Consider the following 25306-nt stretch of genomic DNA (forward strand, 5'->3'; position numbering starts at 1 on the left):
TCCACTACCGAGTCCAGCAACGCTGCGGCTGAAAACAGGAGACCGTCACCAATCAGAGTGCTGACAGCTGATATTCATATTTTGTTTGCTTTAATTTTAAATCATGGTTTTAAGGAAGCAATATTCATCATCTTATGTGTCAGGATCCCATCACTTTATGCATTATTAAGCTCGTCATGAAAGTGAAGTGCTACTGGACGTACATCCGAGTGAAACGCTCCTGAAACGAGAACACATGTGGGCGGGGCTTGATTCTGTCAGGGGGAATTGATTGGATGGCTGTGGCCCAGTAACGGCTGCGATCTCATGTGAGTGACAGGCCGAGTGAGTGAATGGCATGGACAGTAAAAGAAATGGACACAGCGACCCCATAGATCTCAACGGAGAAAGATGAAGCCTATTAGAAGCACTCACGTCCTGATAGCCGAGCGCACTGCGCAGTCTCACACTGAGCTGGACGACGAGAGGAGCTGTGCCCAGACTAATCTGAACTGAAATCTGAAACAAATCTGTTGTTGAGATATTTTGTACCGTTGCTTTAATGAACTCTCTATCTATGGGCTTTTCCCTTGACTTTATGCCTCCGTATCCCCCGATTGCCTCATAGACAGTAAAAGATTGGCTCCTCCTGCCTAAACGGTAATTTCTCAACTGTACGACAGAGAGTGCCGTGGTTATGACGCAATTGTTAGCCTATTTTTTACAAAAATGGCTTTTACAGGGCCATGACCTTAATGGGGCCTTTTATACGTTGTCCTGTTTCTGAAGAAATAAATAATGGACAAATGGAGTCTTTGGATGTAAAATTATCAGATGTATATATCAGATGAAAGATGTAAAATTATTAATTATTGATAAATACTCATATAATTGATTGTAACTAATTATTATTATTTATACATATTTCTCTTTTGAGCAAATTGCTTTACATAGAAGATTTTTTATCAGTAAGAGTCAGCAGGACAGTGCTCACCGAAGAGACGAGTGCTCAGCTGTTTCTCAAACACGGTCAGCGATTCGTCTTGGGCTCACGAAGACCAGATCCTCTGATTACACATGATGAAGTCCAGCGAGAACTGAGCAGGCTCTCGACGAGACGTTCCTGATCCAGGTGAAAACCTGCACAACCGTGACCGCGCTCAGATTCAACAAATATTCTAGTTGCCAGAAATCGTAGTCAATGAATATCTTTAGTAAATCTAGGCTGCAGTGTACACATTCAATACTCATCAATTCATTCACAAACCTCTTTATTTGGCCATCAACTTCCACAACATGTCAATTTGACTATTCTTCAGTTAATATTTGCAGCAGCAATTATTATTTATTATTCATAGCCATTATATATTTACTACGCTTTATTTTACTAAAAATGGACATCTTAACACTATTATTAAATACATTATTATTTACACATTAGTATAAAATATCAATTCACTTCATTTTTATAAAAAAAGAAAAACAAATCAAACAATTCTCTCTCAGCATCAGTTTAAAGTGATCATGCGGTTATATCCAAAATAAATTAGGAAAAATTGTGTTCAACTATTTCAAAGACCATTAAAATGGGCAACATGTATTTACTTAGTAAAGATGGCACATATTTGCCTCATAGTGAGTCCAGCACTACTCAAACTGTGTGTTCCCTTATCCGTTCTCCAGCTGGGTTTGTGTGTGTTATTAGTTTGAATAGAGTGCGTCTCTAGTGTGATATATGTGTGTGTGTGTGTGTGTGTGTGTGTGTGTGTGTGTGTGTACGGCTCAGCGCTGGCCTGTGAGCAAGTGAATACCCAGACCAGCTCTTTTTAAAATGTGTTCACACAAAGTAGGCTTTGTCTGTGTGAGCCAGTGCACACACACACACACACACACACACACACACACACCAGAAGGGTTCAGTCCTCCTTCACATTATTGTTCGAATGTCGGTCAAGTCTTTCAGGTTTGCTGGGTAAGAGGATCACAGCCAGAATACTGATGACATGCACATGAAAGTACATCGATCTGAAGGAGAGAAGAAACCATGAGATAAACATTACCAGCTCAAACAACATCTCGAAAGTGATATCATCCAACAACATTAAAGATAAAAACAAGATGGTCACATTATGCCCTGAAATAAACATTCATTTTGATATTTTTGCACGTTGAAGGATATTTCTCTGGAGAAATGTTGAGAAACTAATTCTTCCACATTGAAAATAGAAAAGCAAATCCCTCCAAATGCACTGATAAACTTAAAGGGATAGTCCACCGTTTTTTCATATTAAACTGTTATTCCCTTAACTAAGATGAGCTGATACACACCTCTGTCGTCTCAGTGCGTGCGCTCAATCGCTCAATTGCGTGAGACATTTTGATCGCTCTTAACTGGCCCAGTTCATTGAATATGGGCCAAGCCGAGAAGCGACCAAACACTTCCACGTTTCCCCTATTTAAACACAGTTACTCGAGCAGTGTAACTCGACCTAGGACGGTGACACAAAATAAAACGCTGCGCTTTACTAAGTGTGTAAAGTGGATAACTATATTGTATGGCGGAATACCACAGCAAGTGATTGGGAGCATTTCGACTCGGCGCAGTAATATCATCTCCGGAGAGGGGGAGGGGGAGAGAGATGATGTCACGCACTGAGACGAGAGAGGTATGCATCAACTCGTCTTAGTTAAGGCAATAACATAGTTTAATATGAGAAAATGGTGGAGTATCCCTTTAATTCACACCAGAGCAAATCGGCCGCCTTGTTGGCAGAGACTATTAACACTAACTCCGCCCAAAACTACAGGAAACCAGTCTGTTAACTGGACCACTGGTGTGGAGAGTAAGACGGGTGCCGCTAGTTTTAATGTGAGTTTGAATATGCCTTTTTCTAAACTCATTCTCTCTTTTTCCATGACATTTCACTTTGAAGAGAAGTTTATTTGAAATCAAATATTTGTTTAATAGTGAGAATTAAGGGTTGATCAGGTAAGCCAAAGTCCTTTTAGGCAAGTCATGCCACTCGGCCGCCATCTTGGCAACGTCTCCGGGCAGCTATTTCGGACTTAACAAGACCAGGCTCTATCTAACTGAGAGTCAGAACTGCACTTTCGCTGGTCACCGGACATAAAAACTGCATGTATAGAAACAGCAGTAAAATAGAATAAAAATCGCTGAAAAACTTTGATGACTTTGCCCCCAAATAAGGTTTAAAACGCCGTTTTCCCACAGGTTATACTTTTACTGCGCATGTGCAAGGGTTCCCTCGCTCTCTGTCTGCAACAGATCTCATTCCCCATTGACCACCATAGTATGTATTTTTTCCTACTACGGACTTCAATGGGGATTGAGATCTGTTTGATTAAAACATTCTTCCAAATATCTTCCTTTGTGTTCAGCAGAACAAATAAACACACAGAGGTTTGGAACAACATGAGGGCGAGTAAATACTGACAGAATTGTTATTTTTGGGTGAACTAACCCTTTAATTCATTACAAACAAAAGCATAACCAAAGAAAGGTTTGGGATCTGTCGACAGGAGGAGGAATCCGGATCTCTCCACGACCCCGGGCCGACGCCAGAATGAGCTCGCCATCCTCGTACAGCGACTCCGCTGCATCAACAGGTCCACCAATCACGTTTCTCCGCTGCATCATATTACAGTGCAGATCACCGTGATGTCAAGACGCATAACTCTGCGATAGGTCCACATCAACACCAAAGGCAGCGTGAGCTCCGTCGCATCGCCACAACTTCCCTGCCATCTCCTCGTCTGGACTCAGCAACGGCTCAGGTCGCTGGAGACTTCATTGCCAGGTGGTCCAGCTGATTTTCAGTCAGTATTTGGGGAAGCCCAGGAAGACCAGTTTGCTTCCCAGTAATCCTCCCACTGACAGCCCCTTCACTCCCTCTGCACGGATGCGCCGGCACACAGTCTGCCTGCAGGCACAGATATTGAGCACGGTCAGGGAGGACGAGGAGCAGGCCTTGATGGTTGCACCGTACTGGCCCATCCGGACCTGATGCTCTTAGCAATGAGAGAAACCTTCTTTCGGAGGGCCGGGGCACCATATGGAGCGTGTGGCTTCTGGACGGTTCTTAAGTGGCCTCCCTCTGGTGGCGTAAGACCGTATTACTCAAACCAGAGCCCCTCTACAAGCTTAATATTTGAAGAGGAGTCTGTTCGCCGAGTGGTGCGAGGCAAGCCTTTGGAGCTTTCCTTTCGGCGAGTTGCAGCGGATAGCAGGTCTCTGGGAAAGTATGACCCGATCATCAGGTTTCTGAGAGGCTAAACTCTCCCAGACTACACCTCGTACCCTCCTGGGATCTCTGTAGAAGAGCAGAGCGCTCGCTTTGAGCAAAAGCAGCTCTTTATTCAACTCATCGTTTAGCTGAAGTCAGTTCAGAGTTTACTCAGTAAGGTTCAATAACCGAAGTGATCAAATTTGAAGATAGTTAAATTAATCTATAAAGCAGTTCAACAGAAAACAGGGATGTAAAACACGCTGATATACTCACTCATTTAAACAATGCATTTTTATTTATTTATCATTTCTAAAAAAAAAAAACATTTACTCCTGTGGTAGAAAATGTTGTGGCACTAAGATGAAGTGGGCCCGTGGGTTTGCTATAGCCCGGTGTGTTCTTGATCTGGGCCAATAAAGACATATTTATAACTAATAATAATCATATATTTTTTCGTTTGAGCTAATTGCAAGAGAGCAGATATCGGATGATGTTTAAAGTACAGCTGTTGTGCGGCAGGCGAAGGCTCCCTCCTGGTTCTGGTCTGTTCAGCCTGAGTGGGCTTATTGCTGCTCTCCCGGCTCTAAACAGAACCATTACGCCAATCCAAACCGCATGCTAATTGTCAATCATCTGTGACGATAGTTGTCCTGACAGAACTCATTTTAAATATTGTCTAGATAAGACCTTCCCTTCTTCATGGCCAGTTCTTGACCAGAACAAGCTGCAATGTGGACCAGATTTCAGACTACCCAAACTGAGACTGTACCTGTAATACTGCATGCTGGGTTTGATGGCCAGCAGAAGGAAAGGCATGACCGTGTAGCAGATGGCCATCTGAGTGGCAGCCCAGGTCACAACATCGTAGCAGATCTTGAGCCGGCGAGAAGACAAGAAATACTCCCGGAAGTTTCTGCGCACCTGATTACATCAAACCAGAACAGGAGGCAATAGTGAGCGAGTGGCGGACAATGAGGAGCAATCAAGGGATTTCGACACTGAATAAACTTTAACTGACAAAGCTAACAAAAATCCCTTGCAGGCACAAACACTGGTAAGAGGACAACAAGGCAAATCTTTTTATTTTGATGATTTATCTGGTAAGATTTCAGAAAGGCAGCATGTTGAGTATTCAATGTTAATGTTTTGTCGATTATTCTCGTAAGCAGCACAGTCTTAAATTAAAGTCTTAAAGGGTTAGTTCACCCAAAAATGAAAATTCTGTCAGTATTTCCTCACCCTCATGTTGTTCCAACCCCGTAAGACCTTCGTTCATCTTCGCAACACAAATTAAGATATTTAAGATATTAAGATCGCTCCTGCATACTAGTCCATAGGCTTCTTGAGGGACTGGCTCTTGCTGTCCCCGAAAAGTCATTAAAGACATCGTTAAAATAGTCCAAGTGACTACAGGGGCTCAATCTTAAGTTTATCAAACGACGAGAACACTTTTGTGCGCAAAAAAACAACAAAAATAACGACTTTATTTCAACTAGTCACTTCCTTCTCCATGAGCCTGTAAGTCAGTTAGCGTAGTGTCACTATTGGCAGACGCTGGTCATGTGTGTGTGATGCGTGTGACGTACAATAACAGAAGCTTACGCTATTAAACTAGTAACCTGACTCGCGCAGAGGGAGAAATAAACCAATAGTTGAAATAAAGTCGTTATTTTGTTGTTTTTTTGTGCACAAAAGTGTTCTCGTCGTTTGATAAACTTAAGATTGAGCCCCTGTAGTCACTTGGACTATTTTAACGATGTCTTTAATGACTTTTCGGGGACAGCAAGAGCCAGTCCCTCAAGAAGCCTATGGACTGTATGCAGGAGCGATCTTAATATCTTAAATATCTTAATTTGTGTTCCGAAGATGAACGAAGGTCTTACGGGGTTGAACAACATGAGGGTGAGTAAATACTGACAGAATTTTCATTTTTGGGTGAACTAACCCTTTAATGAACATAAATAACTGTGAGAAAATGGGATGCTTGTCAGATACGCGTCGTGCAGAAGTGAAAAACAGCCTTATAAACCTGTGTGTGTGTGTGTGTGTGTGTGAGACTCACAGTGCGAGCTGCTAAGGTGATGGGTATAGCGGTGATGAATGTAAAGTAGTATCCGGGGTAAACTCCATGCCAGATCGCCGACAGCACGAATGTGAGAGGCATGCGGTGAAACGGGGCTCGATCGTGACACACACTGGAGCGTAACAGATGACAGCATGAGAGACGTCACACTGAACTGACAGATGCTGACACACACACACACGAGATCAGAGTTGGCAACGTCTTGATTTTTTTGTGTTTTCCCACAAATTTTGTATGTATGCAAATTGTATAATATAAGGTACACGTTTCTAGTGATTGTGCAGTTAATTATCATAATGTTTTTTCAGAAAGTTTTGGAATATTTTCCATCTCCCCAATTTTGTCACCAATGAAACACAATAATAAATAATTAGACCCTAATAAGAGAAACTCCTCCTTCTCTTGACTGGTTTAGGGGACACAATCTGCACTGGTTCCAATAACAATTTCATGTCAATAGCAACAGATCAGTTGACTAATATATAAATATAACATTTAAAACTAACCGTTTTAGCCAAAGAGCAGTCTGTATATTCCAGTTGTCGATAAATGATTTAAAACTTGTTGCTGTCTGCAAACAGAGAACAGATTTGTTTGATAATGAGATCCACAGCCCTTCTGTGGCAGTCGTGAATGCAGTGAACACACCTCAATCTCCCAGATGTGGACGTTGGAGACCAGGTCCCAGGACACTTCTCCTCTCGCGTTCACACCACTGACTCCAAACCCCGCTGCATTGTGGACCGCATCCGCTGGAAGAGGAAAAAACACGCATTTACTGTACAGCGCTAGTCCTTTTAGATACCGAGTAAGGACACCCACACTAACACATTTCCAATCGTTCATTAGTGGATTTGTAAGCCTAACGCTTTTTCAAAATAACATTTAAATGATTATCCTTAAAGGGATAGTTCACTTTGAAATTAATTTTTGATATGTTTTATTTTACCTCAATGGCATCCAAGATGTAGGTGTCTTTGTTTCCACAGTATTTTCAATTTTGATATATTTAGGTCAAACCGTTCTTGTCTGTCAGTCATATAATGCAGGTCTATGGTCACCACCTCAAAGAGCAGCACAGAGAAGTCCAGATTAAACATGATTTAATGACTCATGTCATGTTCCTAAGACACGAAACGAGCGGTTTGTGAGAAAAAACGAACAGTATTTATGTCGTTTTTACCTCGTGTAATCACAGCCTCGTCCAAGTGATCTGAGGGCGCGGGTGCTTCGATCTGCGCAAGCGCCTGGAAGTGATCTCTCGCGCGTCTACGTCACTCATTGTTTACGCAGAGATTTCAGAAGTCTTACCCTTCACTATGAAGATCTAAACATATTTAGATATACAGGAAATCGCAATGGAAGATGATTGCAATATATAACGGTTTTTCGAAGTGCGAGAGATCACTTCCGGCGCAGACCGAAGCGCCCGCAACCTCAGATCAGTTGGACGTGGCTGTGATTACACGAGGTAAAAACGATATAAATACTGTTGGTTTTCTCACACAAACCGCTCGTTTCGTGTCTTAGTCCATCAATGTGTACTTACATTTACGAGTCATTAAATCATGTTTAATCTGGACTTCTCTCTGCATGCTCTTTGAGGTGGTGACCATAAACCTCTATTACATGACTGACAGACAAGAACGGTTTGACCTAAATATATCAAAATTGAAAATACTGTGGAAACAAAGACACCTAAATCTTGGGATGCCCTTGAGGTAAGCTAAAACATATCAAAAATTAATTTCAAAGTGAGCTATCCCTATAATAGCATACTGTTGTGCTCTACACTAACTCACAGTATCTCCTATCCTAGCGTAATACGTGTAACCCATCTGTGTGAACATCCTTATCTGATGCCGTGGGTTTGGACTGAACTATCATTTGTTTGTCCGACCAATGACAGAAAACCAGGGAGAACCTTTTTTACATGATTAGTTTTGTAATTACATGTTGTGATGCTAGTGATACAGAAATGACAGGCTTCTTCTTTACTACATTATTTTACATTTAAAAGGATGTGCCATTGTGCTCTATGACTATAGGACCCCTGGTATCTGCCATTTGACTGTACGTTTTACTTGGAACAGACCCATGTTTTTCTGCCAACAATACAGCTCTGAAACATCGAGTCGCTTTCAGCCAATCCCACGGCCTCGGGCTCCTGTCCGCCGGGTCTGCTTACCGAGGGTCCATGCGAAGTAGAACTTGGGTCTGGCGGCCTGGATGGAGATCAGCGCGTAGGCCAATCGGGTCACGAAAGAAGCGTCGCTGACGAACTGCGGGTCCACGTTGTACGTTATGGGGAACGCTTTGGTGATGATGAAGAACCAGAGCAGACAGCAGACGCACACGAGGAGCTTATTAACCACAGTCCTCTGTAGAAGAACAGCAGGAATCATCTCAGGGGTGTTCAATCACCATAAAACTGTCGAAGCATTGATTATTCGATCCTCACAACATTATTACACCACATAAACATGCCACAAATGAATCAAAGCACACACGTAAATGGATATTTCACCTAGCAATGCATATTCTGACGTCTTATACTCGCGCTCATGTGCTTCTAAACCCAACTTTTTTGCTTCGTTGGAATACAAAAGGAGTTTATCAGAATGTAAAAGCGGCTCATTTCCATACAGTGAGGCATGGGCCTGTCAAGCTTTGAGAAAAAAGCACAATAAAATAAAATGTTTTTGTTTTAATCGCATGACGGTTTTACTTTTAATGAAGGCAGAGTTTAATTGTTGGGTGAAGTTTAGCTCTACACCTCACACACACACACACACACCGGCCTAGTCCATGCTGTTCTAACTGAACGGATCTCTCTTATTCTGTTTGTGAGTTGATGTGTTCGCCTGAGTCCTGTGTGCATGTATTGGTATGGATCTGTTTGTCTCACCACAGGCGACGGCTCAGGCACTTTATCCCCGCCGTTCTGCCGTGAACCGCTGTCTCGGACTCGCTTCACATGCCGGCCCCGGATGAACTCAGTGTAGTCTTTATAGAGACAGCAAGGGCCCACCAAGATACTCAGGAAGTTTATATTGTAGCTCAGATACTCCAACAGAGACGGGCGCGAGCTGTAGATGGAGAAAACATGCCGTCAGTGGAGAACAACATGACTTATCTCAGCGACTGAAAAGCTGATCCCTGTTTTAGTCGCAAACATGATCTGATTCTGTGAGGTGAAGCTGTCATTCCCAAAACAAATGCATGAGGATGACATCTGGTTCATATTTGGGTTACAAGGGTTACAGTGGCTTGCAAAAGTATTCAGCATTTTTTTTCATTTGATCATGCCGAAATCGGTTGTAATCGCTGTCAAACATGATTCTACTAAGTCCTGCGTTATGAGTCTGAGTTTTTTTTAATAAAATTGTAAACTTATCACAAATAACGGTGTCTTTATGGGGAATGGAGTGTAAACTGATGACTTTCGCAAAGCACTATCTTTCCGCCATTTCTGTCATGAGTACCCAGATAGCAGACTGACATTGAATCAACGTGGAAATATGACATCGAAACAACGTTGATCTGACATTGTTTTGCTCATCGAATTAACGTTGAACCAACGTCAGATGCGTCATTCTTTCAAAACTAACGGAAAATCAACTTGAAATCAACGCGTTGTTTCAACGTTATGAAAGCAAACCAATTTTTGATTTTCATTTAGCTTTGAAGAATGCCGCGTCTGACGTTGGTTCAACGTTAATTCGATGAGCAAATCAACGTTGTTTCAATGTCATGAGAGACGTCGTTTCCACGTTGATTCAATGTCAGTTTGCTATCTGGGTAATCACTCAATATTCGTAAATGTTAGCAGAGATTTTCCCAGTAAGATGCAGTTCCTGCTGAGAATGGAAAAGTCATACCGGACTGCCAGATGCCTCTGATCGTCTGTAAGTTCCTCTTGCTTTCGACTCATCCCTGAAACACGCAGGAAGACATGAGTCATGTTTTCTGAAATTATCAATTGAATTATTTTCTAAGATAACAATTTATAGCAACAAATTCACAAAAGATTGCACCACTGATTTCTCACCATCATGCACCTGAAAGGCAAGAGTAGTGACCTTCTGTGTTATTATCATCAAAGGCCTGAAAACAAGAGGAGACGCATTAAACATCCTGATAAACATTTATAATTAAGAGAAACAGTGTTTACAGAGGTCTACATAAGCAGAGGGGTTAGCATACAGGCTAATGTTCACAGCGAGGCTAACAGCAACTAAAAGAGAAAGACTGACAGTAGTGATGATTTGCAGTGAATCAGATGTTGATTCAGTAACCGCTCTGACTGATTGACTTCTTTGAAAACGTGAATACAGTAACGTGAGTGAAAATAAACCATTAAAGAACTGAGTTCCGGGATTTCTTTTACATGAACCGTGTTTTTGCTCCACAGTCATGCACAGGCCAAACACAGCCGTCCAAACTATTACAGCCAATTAGACTTCTGTGTAAACCAGCGTGTTAGAAGTTAAAAACAAATAATATTGCTAATTGCTAAATTGCTAACCCTAACCCTAAGTATCTGCACTGTTAGATACTCCAAACTCTAAATGTGACACTGGTCTTTGTGTTTGTCAGCTGACCTCAGCCATGTGATTTTGCTCAGAGAAACAAGTAGTCTGTAACGTTTTTAGCGATACTGGTCAAAAAACCAAATATGCAAATTAGTGATTCAAACATCAATTTAATAAAAGCATATGATGGTTTGTTTGAGCAGAAGACATCAGGACTTGATGCTGATTGGCAGCATTTGTTTTCTGTTTACATTTTATTTTGTCATTCCATTTACGTTGAACGTCAGCCACTTCCTGCCTCCTCCTCCTCGTCTACACAAGGGACTTTGTTACAATCACATTTAAAGAGAAAAGAGACGTGAGCGAGGCACTGACAGCCTGAGAGCATGTTATCTCTCCTCGTGTTTATCCAAGGGTGTGTACTAAATCTCAGCAAAGGAAAACTGGCTAAACTGGTCGATAAGAAACTAAGTCGAGCCTCGAGGAGTGGCCACATCACAGAAACCAGAGCGTACGGCATCTAGTGTGAAGCCGGCGTGTGTTTCGATGTTGACAGGTGAGAGCATTCAAACTGCAGAATGTTCATCTTTGCTGTGCTACTGATCAAAATAACACAAACACATATATTACAAATGCCCTTACCCTGAGAAATCTGTGGACAGGATCCCATAGTCGAATATGAAGACTCTGCTCACTTGACAAAGCGTGAGGTATCCGAGCGAGGCAATCAGAGTATATCTGTAATGAGAACACCTATAAATTCAGTGCTGAGAAGTGTGTGAGCAAGCATGCTGAACTTATGGATTTCCACAGACTGGTAAAGGATAAACTCAATATGGTTCAGTATAGTGACTGGTTCTCCTCTTATCTGACAGGGAGGCAACAATTTGTTGTATTCCAGAAGCACAAATCCTCCACCAGATCTGTCAGCTCTGGTGTACCTCAGCCCTCTTCTTATCAGTTTACATGCTACCAATTGGAAAAATTATTCTAGTTTATTCAAGTTTAAAAAGGCAAGTATTTTTCCTCTACATATTGTACAAACAAATATAAAGACATTTTATACTGTGTAAAATTAAAAAAAGCATTTTTATTAATGTATGTTTAAATGTAATTCCAGTTCATAAAAATATTTTAATAGTTAATTAATTAAAACTTGACCAGTGGGTTGAAACAAGACCGATTGAAAGTATAAGTAAAGTGTGTGTTGAGACAAATCTGTGGTTTCTGTAATGACGAGAAATCTGTAGTTTTGCAAGATCCAAACAAACAAATAAACAAACAACAAATAAGAAAAAACACAATACTATAATTATGTTGGACAAGGATTGGTGTAGACTGTGGCCCTCCCTTCAGAGCGTCTCCAAAGCCACGCCTCTTCCAAAGCCACGCCTCTTTCAAAGCCACGCCTTCAAAGCATGCCTCCTCCTCCTCCTAAGCCACGCCTCTTCCAAAGCCACGCCTCCAAAGCATGCCTCCTCCCCCTCCTCCAAAGCTACACCTAATCTAAAGCCACGCCTCCAAAGCCTCACCTCCTCCAAAGCACATGGACGCGCGCAGTAGAGTACGGTCACGAGACGAGAGGCGGCGTTAAACTACCTCATGTAGTGAAGCACAAAACATTACAATAATAAAGAACATGAGCATCTTATAGAGCTCTGACCTGTCTCTCCTTTCACACTGAATTCATTGATTGGACGTACATTTTATGGTCCTACACCACCTTGCACAGACGATACAGATTTATACTGGGCTCAGTGGAATACTGGATTCTGATTGGTCAAATGCTCCATCCAGCGGTATATTATTCCCAGATAACAACAGAACACAGAAACACAGGCTCATCCGGGTTACTGAAGTCAGCAGCGCTAGGAACGGGTTTTCTTCGTGGAAGTTTTGCATTTGGTGAGTTAATAAAATATTAAAATATTAAAACAGTTGTTTAATTATGACATCCAGTATCGTGGACTCGCTCTCTCTCTTGTTTCATACAAACGTGGCGGCGGCCATTTTGTGATTACTGTTTTGTACAATGTTTGATTATAAAATACGAGAGAGATGAAACTACTCTCTCAGCGGAAGCTTTGCTTTTAAAGAGCTAATAAAATATTTCAACTCAGATCAATATTTCATGTCTCATTATTTATTGATGTGGCAAGTGTCCATGTAATAAGTGGAATAATGTACATCTAGTTGGTTGTTATCTCAGAATAAACCCCTTCAGGCGTGTGTGTGTGAGTGATCTCAGAATAAACAATCTTCGTGTGTGTGTGTGTGTGTTAGGGTTAGTGTGAGTGATCTCAGAATAAACAATCTTCGTGTGTGTGTGTGTGTGTTAGGGTTAGTGTGAGTGATCTCAGAATAAACCCCCTTGATCCTGATCACCCTGTCGGGTTTATTCTGAGATAACAACCGGATGAATGTACATTATCCCTCACCTGGACCACTAAACTTGTTGATTGCTATCAGGATGTGAAGAGAATTTCCACCAGCATAACAACTAACCCTGCCTTTAAGTAAGAACAAGTGTAAACACTCAAAAGGATTTTTAAAATTATTAATTTATTGTAAAGAAAATAAATTCAAATTATGCCATATAATCTCCAGTATGTGGTTTCAGTTTTCGGGCAGGATTAATAAAGCGGTTCTGAGGCAGAAAGCGTATATACTGCTCACCTGTGAAGATTGTGGACACTGGCTGTGATCATTATACCATAACAAGCCAAGACCAGCAGGAAGACATGCACAGCATACCTGTCACAGCGAGAACATGCTGAACATCTGATCACAGGACACCTCAGTTCACTAACACACGTACACACATGACAGACAGACAGATATATATATATATATATATATATATATAGAGAGAGAGAGAGAGAGTATGAAAAACCCCAATAAAAAAAGTAGTGATTTTTAAATGCACTTTGACATGTATTTCATTGCAATAGAACAATACAACAGCACATCATTTAATGTGTTCCTCATAATTTTTATTGTTCAATATATATATATATATATATATATATTCTTGCAACATATTTTAAAAAGTTGGAACAGTAAAGCATTTACCACTTGTAATGTTGCCATTCCTTTCCACAATACTTAAAAAAGTTTATGGACTGAAGACATCAAGTGGAAGTGTTTCAGGTGTAGTTTTGTCCCATTCTTGCTGCAAACAAGTCTTAAGGTGGGCAACAGTAGGGGTCTTTTGCGCTTCAAAATGTGCCACACATTCTCTATTGGAGACAGGTCAGGACTGCAGGCTGTCAGTCAAGTCCCCGTATCCTTTTCCTCCGCAGCCAGAACTTTGTAATGTGTGTTTTACATTAATTTATTGAAATATGCATGTACAGCCCTGGAAAAGATGTCTTCTTGAAGGCAGCATATTGTGCTACAAAATCTCTATGTACTTTTCAGCATTAATGGTGCCATCACAGAGCACTGACACAACTCCATACCATGCCAGATCTTGGCTTTAGGACTTGTTGCTGGTAACAGTCTGGATGATTCTGTTCTTCTTTGGTCAGGAGCACACGGCCTAGCTTAACCCATTTCTCCCCAAAAACACCTGACATAATGATTCATCTGACCACAGTAGTCAAGTCAAGTCACCTTTATTTCTATAGCGCTTTTTACAATTCAGATTGTATCTAAGCAGCTTCGCAGTGATAACATGAAAATAATACAACACAGATCAATAATATTGTTGAATATTAAATGTCCCCAACTAAGCAAACCAAAAGCAAGGCAACAGTGGCAAGGAACCAGAACTCCATCAGGTGATTGAATGGAGAAAAACCCTTGGGAGAACCCAGACTCGGTCGGGGGCCGGTTCTCCTCTGGCCAAACAAAAGAACATTAAGAGAATTTGTCCATTTCCATCTGTTTGGAAGTCGGAGTAATCACGCCGGTTTGGAGACAAGATGTTGAGGATCAGTACCGATGGCTGTCGTGTCGATGAGGCCGGCGCTTAAGGATGAGTCGGGATCAGGATTTACGGGACGTGTTCCTGGTTTCGGCTGATCTAAACTATGCAGCCTAATTTTGAATTAAGGAAGGCTATAGTGTGTTATGTGTATGCTAGGCCAGAGAGATGTGTGTTTAGTCTAGATTTGAACTGCCAGAGTGTGTCTGCTTCACGAACAATGTTTGGAAGATTGTTCCAGAGTTTCGGTGCTAAATAGGAAAAGGATCTCCCGCCTGCAGTCGATTTCGATATTCTAGGTATTATCAACTGGCCGGAGTTTCGAGATCGCAATAGACGTGAAGGACTATAATGCGTTAAGAGCTCGCTCAAGTACTGGAGATAAACCATTTAGTGCTTTATAAGTAATCAGCAATATTTTAAAATGTATACGATGTTTAATAGGCAGCCAATGCAGGGTTGACAGAACCGGGCTAATATGGTCATACTTCCTGGTTCTGGTAAGAACTGGAGCGGCTGCGTTTTGGACTAGCTTTGTTTATTAAGCGTGCAGGGCAAACACCCAGTAGAGCATTACAGTCATCTAGCCTTGATGTCATGAACGCATGAACTAATTGTTCCACATTTGTCAATGAGAGCATATGGCGTAATTTAGGGAAGGGGCGTCTCCACCCTGGGCTCCCGATGGGACGTCTCCGCCCTGGCCTCCCGAAGGGGCGTCTCCACCCTGGCCTCCCGAAGGGGCGTCTCCACCCTGGCCTCCCGAAGGGACGTCTCCGCCCTGGCCTCCCGAAGGGGCGTCTCCGCCCTGGCCTCCCGATGGGACGTCTCCGCCCTGGCCTCCCGAAGGGGCGTCTCCACCCTGGCCTCCCGAAGGGACGTCTCCGCCCTGGCCTCCCGAAGGGGCGTCTCCGCCCTGGCCTCCCGATGGGACGTCTCCGCCCTGGCCTCCCGAAGGGGCGTCTCCGCCCTGGCCTCCCGAAGGGACGTCTCCGCCCTGGCCTCCCGATGGGACGTCTCCGCCCTGGCCTCCCGAAGGGGCGTCTCCGCCCTGGCCTCCCGAAGGGGCGTCTCCGCCCTGGCCTCCCGAAGGGGCGTCTCCGCCCTGGCCTCCCGAAGGGGCGTCTCGGCCCTGGCCTCCCGAAGGGGCGTCTCCGCCCTGGCCTCCCGATGGGACGTCTCCACCCTGGCCTCCCGATGGGGCGTCTCCGCCCTGGCCTCCCGATGGGACGTCTCCACCCTGGCCTCCCGATGGGACGTCTCCGCCCTGGCCTCCCGAAGGGGCGTCTCCGCCCTGGCCTCCCGAAGGGGCGTCTCCGCCCTGGCCTCCCGAAGGGGCGTCTCCGCCCTGGCCTCCCGAAGGGGCGTCTCCGCCCTGGCCTCCCGAAGGGGCGTCTCCTCCCTGGCCTCCCGAAGGGGCGTCTCCGCCCTGGCCTCCCGAAGGGGCGTCTCCGCCCTGGCCTCCCGAAGGGGCGTCTCCGCCCTGGCCTCCCGAAGGGGCGTCTCCACCCTGGCCTCCCGAAGGGGCGTCTCCGCCCTGGCCTCCCGAAGGGGCGTCTCCACCCTGGCCTCCCGAAGGGGCGTCTCCACCCTGGCCTCCCGAAGGGGCGTCTCCTCCCTGGCCTCCCGAAGGGGCGTCTCCGCCCTGGCCTCCCGAAGGGGCGTCTCCGCCCTGGCCTCCCGAAGGGGCGTCTCCGCCCTGGCCTCCCGAAGGGGCGTCTCCACCCTGGCCTCCCGAAGGGGCGTCTCCGCCCTGGCCTCCCGAAGGGGCGTCTCCACCCTGGCCTCCCGAAGGGGCGTCTCCACCCTGGCCTCCCGAAGGGGCGTCTCCACCCTGGCCTCCCGATGGGACGTCTCCACCCTTGCCTCCCGATGGGACGTCTCCACCCTGGCCCCCTACGCTACCTGATCCCCTACGCCCTCCCACCCCTATTGATGTTATACGGCACAAGGATGAGCCTTTTTGGAGGGGGCGTTATGTTACATGTGTGTCCTGAGTTACCCCCGTCACTGTGTATTGGTATCAGTCCTGTTTCTATTTTCCCGCTCCTCGTTTGTATTCAGTCCCTTCACCTGTGTTAGGTTAATTTGCCCCAGCTGTGCCTTGATCCCCTAGTCTGTTCTAGTGTATTTAAACCCTGTGTTCTCCTCACTCTTGGTCCATTCTCGTTTATGTAAAGTTTGATATTGTGGTTCCTTAGTTTTGTTCATTAAAGATCCTGTTTTCTGTTATTCCTCGTCTCTTTGTGCTTCCAGTACCACGATACCGTAACAGAATCTCTGTGGTCTTTATATGTTATGATGTTCCATTTCAATTCATTTGGTGGGCACGTAACAAAATCACATCAGTATTTAACCAATTTACCTGATTAATAGCCCTAAATTGCTCCTGTCCCAACCTTTTTTGGAATGTGTTGCAGGTCTGAATGACAGGAAAGGATGTATAATTACAAATGAAATGTTTTGTGATCACATTGTCTGCAATGAAATAAAAGTCAAAGTACATTTAGAAATCACTACTTTCTGTTTTTATTTGTGTTTTCCATACTATCCCAACCTTTTCTGATTTGGGGTTGTGTATACATATATATACATACAGACACTCACCTAAAGGATTATTAGGACCACCATGCTAATACTGTGTTTGACCCCCTTTCGCCTTCAGAACTGCCTTAATTCTACGCGGCATTGATTCAACAAGGTGCTGAAAGGAATTCTTCTTTAGAAATGTTGGCCCATATTGATAGGATAGCATCTTGCAGTTGATGGAGATTTGTGGGATGCACATCCAGGGCACGAAGCTCCCGTTCCACTACATCCCAAAGATGCTCTATTGGGTTGAGATCTGGTGACTGTGTGTAGAGTTCTCAACGGGTCGGGTCAGCCCAACAAACCCAACAGGACCCGTGGGTGCCAGATAATTTTTAACGCAGGTGTTGAGGGGGTGCTAGATCATTGACAGGATGTGCACCAGTTCACGTGCGATGCAATCGCGCCCGCGAATCCATATCATGTTTATAATGTCTGCAATATTTGCTTCTTGTTTATTATATCCAGGAAATTGGTTGATGAAAAATCGATTAAAATTAAGATACAATTTATACAAAATGAAATTAACTTTAAGGAAAGGCTTTAAGGAAAAACTTAATTTAGTGGTCAAAATCATGTCTGACGCATCATATATCTTCCTTAAATTTTCATAATCAGCATATATATATTTATAAAACGGTTATTTCGAATCCTTGATTCTGATTGGTCAAGAGCAGTGCTTTATACACAATAAAACACGGCTATGACCGCTTCACCCAACGGTTCTATTGATCGCTGCGCGATGAGTTGTTTGTGTATCGGACGTGTCATTAGTGGACGTCTAGCCACGGCACGATTATCTCGCCAGTTTAGGACATCGCACAAGATTTGCGTCAATACAGAAAACATTTAATCACTGGATAGGTTTTTTCGTTTATTGAAATGTGGTTTATGTCAGCTGAATGGGCAGAACGCTTTTCAGAGAAGATAATGCAACATGTTTTTGACCGCGGTAATTCAGGAGAACAAAAATCTCCAAATGTCCCACAACATTTTTTGGACGGGAAGTTCGGTCTGGACTTGATCCATTGAGGAGTAATTATGATCAGTTCAGAAATCATCGGGGTAATCAAATTGCCAGGGCGGGCTTTATACGATGATTGACAGGTGGTCTTCAGTAACGTAATCCTCACGTCATCAAAGTGCGCTTGTCAGAGATGACTGCAGCTGGAGAATTGAGATGTATAGATTCCGCTGTCGTGTCTTTTGTAAAAAAAAAATTAATTAAAAAAATAAATCGACAGCGCATTCATTTTAATAGACAAACAGAGAACTGCAATCAAGGCATTTGTCGATCGGAAAGATAGTTTTGCCGTCCTTCCTACATGATTCGGGAAAAGTGTAACTTATCAGCTGGCTCTGACGGTCGTTAAGAAGATGGGACGTAATGAAAAGCCTGTGGTCGCTGTGGTTTCTCCTTTGGTGGCACTCATGGAGAAGTAAGTAAAGGAAGTAACACTCGTTTTTTAACTTCTAAAATAAATAAAGTAGGCTACGTTCTGTATTTGAAAACTGCGCTATGCAAAGGAGTTGACTTATGCGTTGCTCTGATTGGTTGGTAGGTCTACCGACTATCCAATTGAGTGCAGAGGGGTTTTTTTTGTCCTGGTTCGGTTACGACACGCCTCATAATCAAAGCCCAATGGAGGAGTTTCAGACTCATATTCTCTCTTGAATATGAGTATGACGAAGTCAGGCTATCCTTTTACTATTGTGTCAATTGATTTTGATTAATGTGCGCGAGCGAGAGAGAGCAAAACAGCATTTGTGTTGTTTGAAGATGCGTGTGGCGCTCTCCCTGTCAAGCGCAGCAGTCATTACGTCACTCGCCGATCAAAAAGGGCTTTGGCGGGAGAAAAATTTGAGGAGGGTGGCGTCGGGCCGCGGGCCGGGGTCGTGCAGATAACTCATGTTGATGTGTCGGGTTATATCGGGTCCGGTTGTCATTTTCAGGGCCTGTAGAGATAACGAGTGGTTATTTGCCAGCAGCCATATCACCCTGTACCCAAGACTGGTTGCCCACTGAAGCTAAGCAGGGCTGAGGCTGGTTAGTACCTGGATGGGAGACCTTCTGAGAAAGCCAGGTTGCTGCTGGAAGACGTGTTAGTGAGGCCAGCAGGGGGCGCTCACCCTGTGGTCTGTGTGGGTCCTAATGCCCCAGTAAAGTGATGGGGACACTATGCTGTCAAAAAGAGCACCGTCCTTCGGATGAGACGTTAAAATGAGGTCCTGACTCTCTGTGGTCATAAAAAATCCGGGGTGTAACCCCGGCATCCTGGCCAAATTTGCCCAGTAGCCTCTGTCCATCATGGCCTCCAAATCATCCCCATATACACCAATTGGCTTCATCACTGTCTCCTCTCCACCAGTAAGCTGGTGTGTGGTGGGCGTTCTGGCGCAATATGGCTGCCGTCGCATCATCCAGGTGGAGCTGTACACTGGTGGTGGTTGAGGAGATCCCCCCCTTCTATGTGAAGCGCTTTGAGTGTCCAGAAAACCGCTATATAAATGTAACGAATTATTATTATTATTATTTCAGTCAAAGTTGCTCTTCTATCAGCTTGAATCAGTCGGCCCATTCTCCTCTGACCTCGAGCATCAACAAGGCATGTGGTGGAACGGGAGCTTCGTGCCCTGGATGTGCATCCCACAAATCTCCATCAACTGCAAGATGCTATCCTATCAATATGGGCCAACATTTCTAAAGAATGCTTTCAGCACCTTGTTGAATCAATGCCACAGAGAATTAAGGCAGTTCTGAAGGCAAAAGGGGGTCAAACACAGTATTAGTGTGTGTTCCTAATAATTCTTTAGGTGAGTTTATGTATATATATATATAGATAGATTTGTATCAACAAGAATTTGATACACTGCCGATTTTGCAGGTTTCCCCACTTACAAAGCATGTAGTAGTCTCATTTTGATCATATGTACTCTTCAACTGTGAGTGATGGAATCTAAAACAAAAATCCAGAAAATCACATTGTATGATTAAGTAAATAATTTGAATTTTATTGCATGACATACGTATTTGATCACCTACCAACCAGTAAGAATTCTGGCTCTCACAGACCTGTTAGGCTACGTCCACATTAATCCGGATACATTTGAAAACAGGGTTTTCGTTTAAAAACGCTCTCCGTCCACACTAGCGTTTTCAGGCGTTTTCCGACATTTCAGTGTGGATGAGAAACTTCTAAATTCACTTTACTGCGCATGCGTGAAACTTCACAAAAGCTCACTGAGATGATACAGATGGGAAAATAAATAATAATGTTATCACACAATAACAGGATAATTTTATTTAGCAAAATATCTCTCCATCATGGATGCGTCCAGGTCGCATTCAGTCACCCTATGTTTGGTCTAAAACGCAACTGCTCTCCAGTTTTGCTGCAGGACAGCAAACGTAAGTACATTATCTGTCATCTTTGCAGTACAGAGCTATGAAGAATAGCACATATTAAGTAACATAGAAAGTAACATATTTTAGCAATAGTGTAAAAATGAATAACACATAACAGGCACAATACCGATAAACATGAATATCTATTGGTACTACATGCATCGCATCACTAAACTTACATCATCGTTTTGAAATGCCTCTGGTTTCACTGTCCACAAAACAACGCGAAAACGGCGTTTTCAAATTTATCCACTTTGGAGAGCGTTTCCAAACGATACGTTTTTGTTGACTTAAAACGGCGTCTCAGTGTGGACGGAAGGCCAAAACGGAGAGAAAAATATACATTTTCAAACGAAAACGTATTAGTGTGGACATGGCCTTAGTTTGTCTTTAAGAATCCTCCTGTTCTCCACTCATTATCTGTATTAACTGCACCTGTTTGAACCCGTTACCTGTATAGAAGACACCTGTCCACACACTCAATCGAACAGACTTCAACCTCTCCACAATGGCCAAGACCAGAGAGCTGTGTAAGGACATCAGGGATCAAACTGTCGATGGATGGGGACAGGACAACAGGCAAGCAGCTCGGGGAGAAGGCAAAAACAGTAGTGATGGCCAAATAAAGCGTTTCGAAGCATTATTGCTTTCTGATACTATTGTGTCGAAAATGGTTCATTACTCGAAGCTTCATTCAGATAGAAATGGCAGCACCATCTCCTGGTGAAGTAAATGTAATGCAAAAAAGCTGACAACCATAAAATGCGAGTAGGCGTGTGTTAACGCCCCGTTTATGAAGCGATCGAAGCTGAAACAGTGTTAGAGCTGTGAAACTCATGTAGGTGAATTTTACAGATACGGATGAATTTCATGTGTTCACCTTGATAATAAAACAATAAGGATGATGTGTGTGTGTAATTATTTCTTTAGACAAGGACAGAAGGTCAGACCAGCTTAAAAAAAGTTGGAAATCACAGAAATTCTAATGGTTTCAATTAAAATACCAATAAGGAACCATTTTCTTTTAGCATTTAAACCATGTTTTCCATGAGTATTGAAGCATGACATTAGCTACTGCTTCTTTCCTATGGGAACCACCAGAACTCTGTAACTTTACTGGTGGGGCTGATATTTTTGTATGTTGAAAGGATGTGCTTGTGTAACTGGTTGAACTTCAATAATGTGGCAGAGGGTTTTTAAAGTTTCTGTCTTTCTCCATATCATTCACTAGATATGAAAAATATTTGTATGCAGAAATGTCAAAGAACTAATCTTATTCGGGAAAATAAGTTTAAAGTGTTCCCAAACTTGCGAACGACTTTCTCGATGGCTCATCACAACACTAAAATAAACTCAATCCACTCTCAATAATAACGCCAATCCAAACACCGAGTACTACTAACCCACGGTGCTGACATGGTTTGGTTTCACTTTTATGAGAAATACAGCCGCCAGGTTTCAAACCTGTCAACACTGGATCGGGCTGTCAAAGCAGTCAGGCGGTTCACTACGTTCGCTTCAGACGTCATTTTCACGTGACTAGTGACGTAATGATACAAGCTCTGAACCAGTGGTTCATTACAAGGACCTTTCGAGTTTGAAGCAAGCTTGTCAGACGTCACATCACTAAACAACAGTGCAATCATTACAAAGTGGAAGAAGTTCAAGATGACGCTCAATCTCCCTCAGTCCAGGCCGAGATCTCACCTCGTGGGGCATCAGTGACCATGAGGAAGGTTAGAGGTCAGCCCAAAACTACACGGCAGGACCTGGCCAATGACTTGAGGACAGCTGGGACCACAGTCTCAAAGAAAACCACTAGTAAAACACAAGGTCCCCCTGCTCAAGGAGCAGCTCCTTCCCTCAGTAAGAGCATTGCAGATGGGTCGTGGCTGGGTCTTCCAGCATGACAACGACCCAAAACACACAGCCAGGGCAACTAAAGAGTGGCTTCGTGAGAAGCATCTCAAGGTCCTGGAGTGGCCTATCCCGTCTCCAGACCTGAACCCCATATGACATCATTGGAGGGAGCTGAACGTCCGGATTGCCCAGCGACAGCCCCGAAACCTGAGGGATCTGGAGAAGGAGTGTGTGGAGGAGTGGGCCACGATCCTGCAGTGTGTGCAAACCTGCTCAAGAACTACAGGCATACAGACGTATGATCTCTGTAACTGCAAACAAAGGTTTCTGTACCAAATATTAAGGTATTCTTTTCTTATGCATCAAATAGGTATGTCATGCAATAAAATGCAAATTAATTACTTAAAAATCATACAATGTGATTTTCTGGATTTTTGTTTTAGATTCTTCACTCACAGTTGAAGAGTACCTATGATCAAAATTACAGACTTCTGCTTTGTAATACTTTGTGGAAAACCTGCAAATCGGCAGTGTATCAAATACTTGTTCTCCCCACTATAGATAGATAGATAGATATACTGTATAGATAGATAGATAGATAGAGAAGATAGATAGATATACTGTATAGATAGATAGATAGATAGATAGAGAAGATAGATAGATATACTGTATAGATAGATAGATAGAGAAGATAGATAGATAGATATACTGTATAGATAGATAGATAGTTAGATAGTTTCCCACAGAAAAGCAGTGTCCTTACCAGCCGAAGCAGAAGATGAGGATCGCAGCACCGAACACGATCGCGACCGCATGCCGAAGCTCAGCAGAGACTCGATGCGGACCGAGAGCGAGCCGGAACCAGAACGCCACCGCGAGCCCAAACAGCTGGCAGGCAATGAAGTTCACCTGAAGAAGAGAGAAACAGCTCACAATGCTTCATTTGTCTCTGTCCCATTTTGTTTTCTTGATATGCTTTATATCTCTTTCACTGCTTCAGTTATTCACACCCTTCATTTCCCTTTTCCCACATCAATCTACACTCCACACCCTATAATGACGAAGCAAAAATCAGATTTGTGACAACTTTATTTATTAAAATATTCAATACTTATTGTCTGTCAACTAGACTCTCTCCTGTGAAGGCGGAGACCATGAAACACTGATCCTCCACACCGGCGCCATGATGGAGAATATTCTGAATGTTCTGATCCGATCTGACCTCTGACACCATAATCACACAATGTTGGCTCGTTGGCCAGAAGAGAACTGACACTGAGTCTGGTTTCTCACGAGGGTTTCTCCATTCTGTCCCTGATGGAGTTTAGGGTTATTTATTACTGCGCCGAGTCGAAATGCTCCCAATCACTTGCTGTGGTATTCCGCCATACAATATAGTTATCCACTTTACACGCTTAGAAAAGCGCATCGTTTTATTTTGTGTCACCGTCCTAGGTCGAGTTACACTCGAGTAACTGTATTTAAATAGGGGAAACATAAAGGGAGTTTGGTCATATCATATCACTTTGGTTTTCATTTCTTGTCCTCAAACAGAGCACTAATCTGTTTATTTTAAAGTTACAAATTCTACATTGATTAAAAAAGAAAATCAAATGTGTTTTTTTAATGGTAGTATTATTTTATACAGAAATAAATGTATAATTCAGATGAGAATGAAGTTAATGTTAATTAAAATTAAGAAAACAAATATATTGATCTGAAATATAGCAAATTAATTTTAAATTAATTCACGTACAATTACCAAACATATCTCAAGGTATTTTTGTTAGTTAACAAAGACATTAATTATTATTTTTTTTTAAAAACTAATTAAAAAAGTTATATTTTATTCATTTAATGAATAAACTATTTTTATTATATTTTATTTATTTAATAAACTAATTATATTGTCAATGCAAAATTAACTGGTTCAATGCCTTAACTTTATTAATGAAACTTATTTAAAAAATATAAGGCTTAAGACATTTATATTCCTTTAATCTAAAATATGTAATTATATTGTCAATGCAAAATTAACTGGTTCAATGTCTTAACTTTATTAATGAAACTAAAGAATACAAGGCTTAAGACATCCTTTAATCGTGTAATTTTCACAAACACATTCATTCAGCGAATAACTCCTGGAAGAACTGGAGTGGAGAGAAAAGGAAACCTGTGAGACCAGTTCTTTTACACCCGTTTCTTTGAAAGTTATCTGAGATACTTACTGGTCTGGCAAAGGCCACTTTTAAAGATCGTGTACTTTATAACCCAAGATTTAAAAGTGTCGTCATCAGTAGCTCGATGTGTTGATCTGACAGCTGTACCTGATCCAGAGGAACGCCGACCCGCTCGCTGACTGGACTCAACCAGGAGCACCCAGTGGTTTTAAACGCGATGTCCGTGTTCCCCTCCTCATTCTGCATGGTGTAGACCAGTGTATCCCAGTATCCCAGTATCCCAGTATGACAGTATCACCTCATAGACCTCGACCTCGCGTCGCCAAACATCCCGGGTGGGAGAGTCGTGTTTCAGATCTCCAGCATGATGAACACACGAGCTAAACACTGTGTAAAGTTGCGTGTGTTGAAGTGACAGAAGGCGTGGCTGGAGCTGTCGTCAGCTGGGTGTGTGTGTGTGTGTGTGTGTGTGTGTGTGTGTGTTACTCAACAGCTCGCT

At 43.0% G+C, this 25306-nt stretch overlaps 1 protein-coding gene across 5 annotated transcripts; it reads right to left on the reverse strand.

The window, feature by feature from the left end:
• Positions 1-1233: 1233 nt before the first annotated feature.
• mboat1 (membrane bound O-acyltransferase domain containing 1) lies at positions 1234-25306 on the reverse strand. 5 transcript variants are annotated; one of them, XM_039667285.2, is made up of 13 exons: positions 24955-25303; positions 23391-23536; positions 13521-13598; positions 11487-11582; positions 10361-10416; positions 10191-10245; positions 9218-9398; positions 8498-8690; positions 6958-7061; positions 6816-6880; positions 6289-6473; positions 4996-5147; positions 1234-2004 (listed from the first exon to the last, which is right to left on the reverse strand). In XM_039667285.2, exons 1-13 carry the CDS (start codon positions 25051-25053, stop codon positions 1939-1941), a joined length of 1476 nt encoding a protein of 491 aa, XP_039523219.2. In that variant the 5' UTR covers positions 25054-25303; the 3' UTR covers positions 1234-1938. The 5 variants fall into 5 exon arrangements, with proteins under 5 accessions (XP_039523219.2, XP_039523220.2, XP_088974335.1 ...); XM_039667286.2 differs by having other exon boundaries at positions 6289-6421; positions 24955-25302; XM_089118209.1 differs by lacking the exon at positions 1234-2004 and adding an exon at positions 2011-3920 and having other exon boundaries at positions 24955-25306.

The sequence above is a fragment of the Pimephales promelas genome, chromosome 12 (assembly GCF_988280905.1).
Source record: "Pimephales promelas chromosome 12, fPimPro1.hap1.1, whole genome shotgun sequence".
Classification (NCBI taxonomy): domain Eukaryota; kingdom Metazoa; phylum Chordata; class Actinopteri; order Cypriniformes; family Leuciscidae; genus Pimephales; species Pimephales promelas.

Coding starts and splice junctions, on each gene's coding strand:
- mboat1 (XM_089118209.1), bottom strand. CDS start 25,053: ATGCAGAATGAGGAGGGGAACACGGACATCGCGTTTAAAACCACTGGG. Junction 10,417..11,486: donor CTGTCCACAGATTTCTCAGG/GTAAGGGCATTT, acceptor TCTTGTTTTCAG/GCCTTTGATGATAATAACAC. Junction 5,148..6,288: donor TCACCTTAGCAGCTCGCACT/GTGAGTCTCACA, acceptor TGATGTAATCAG/GTGCGCAGAAACTTCCGGGA.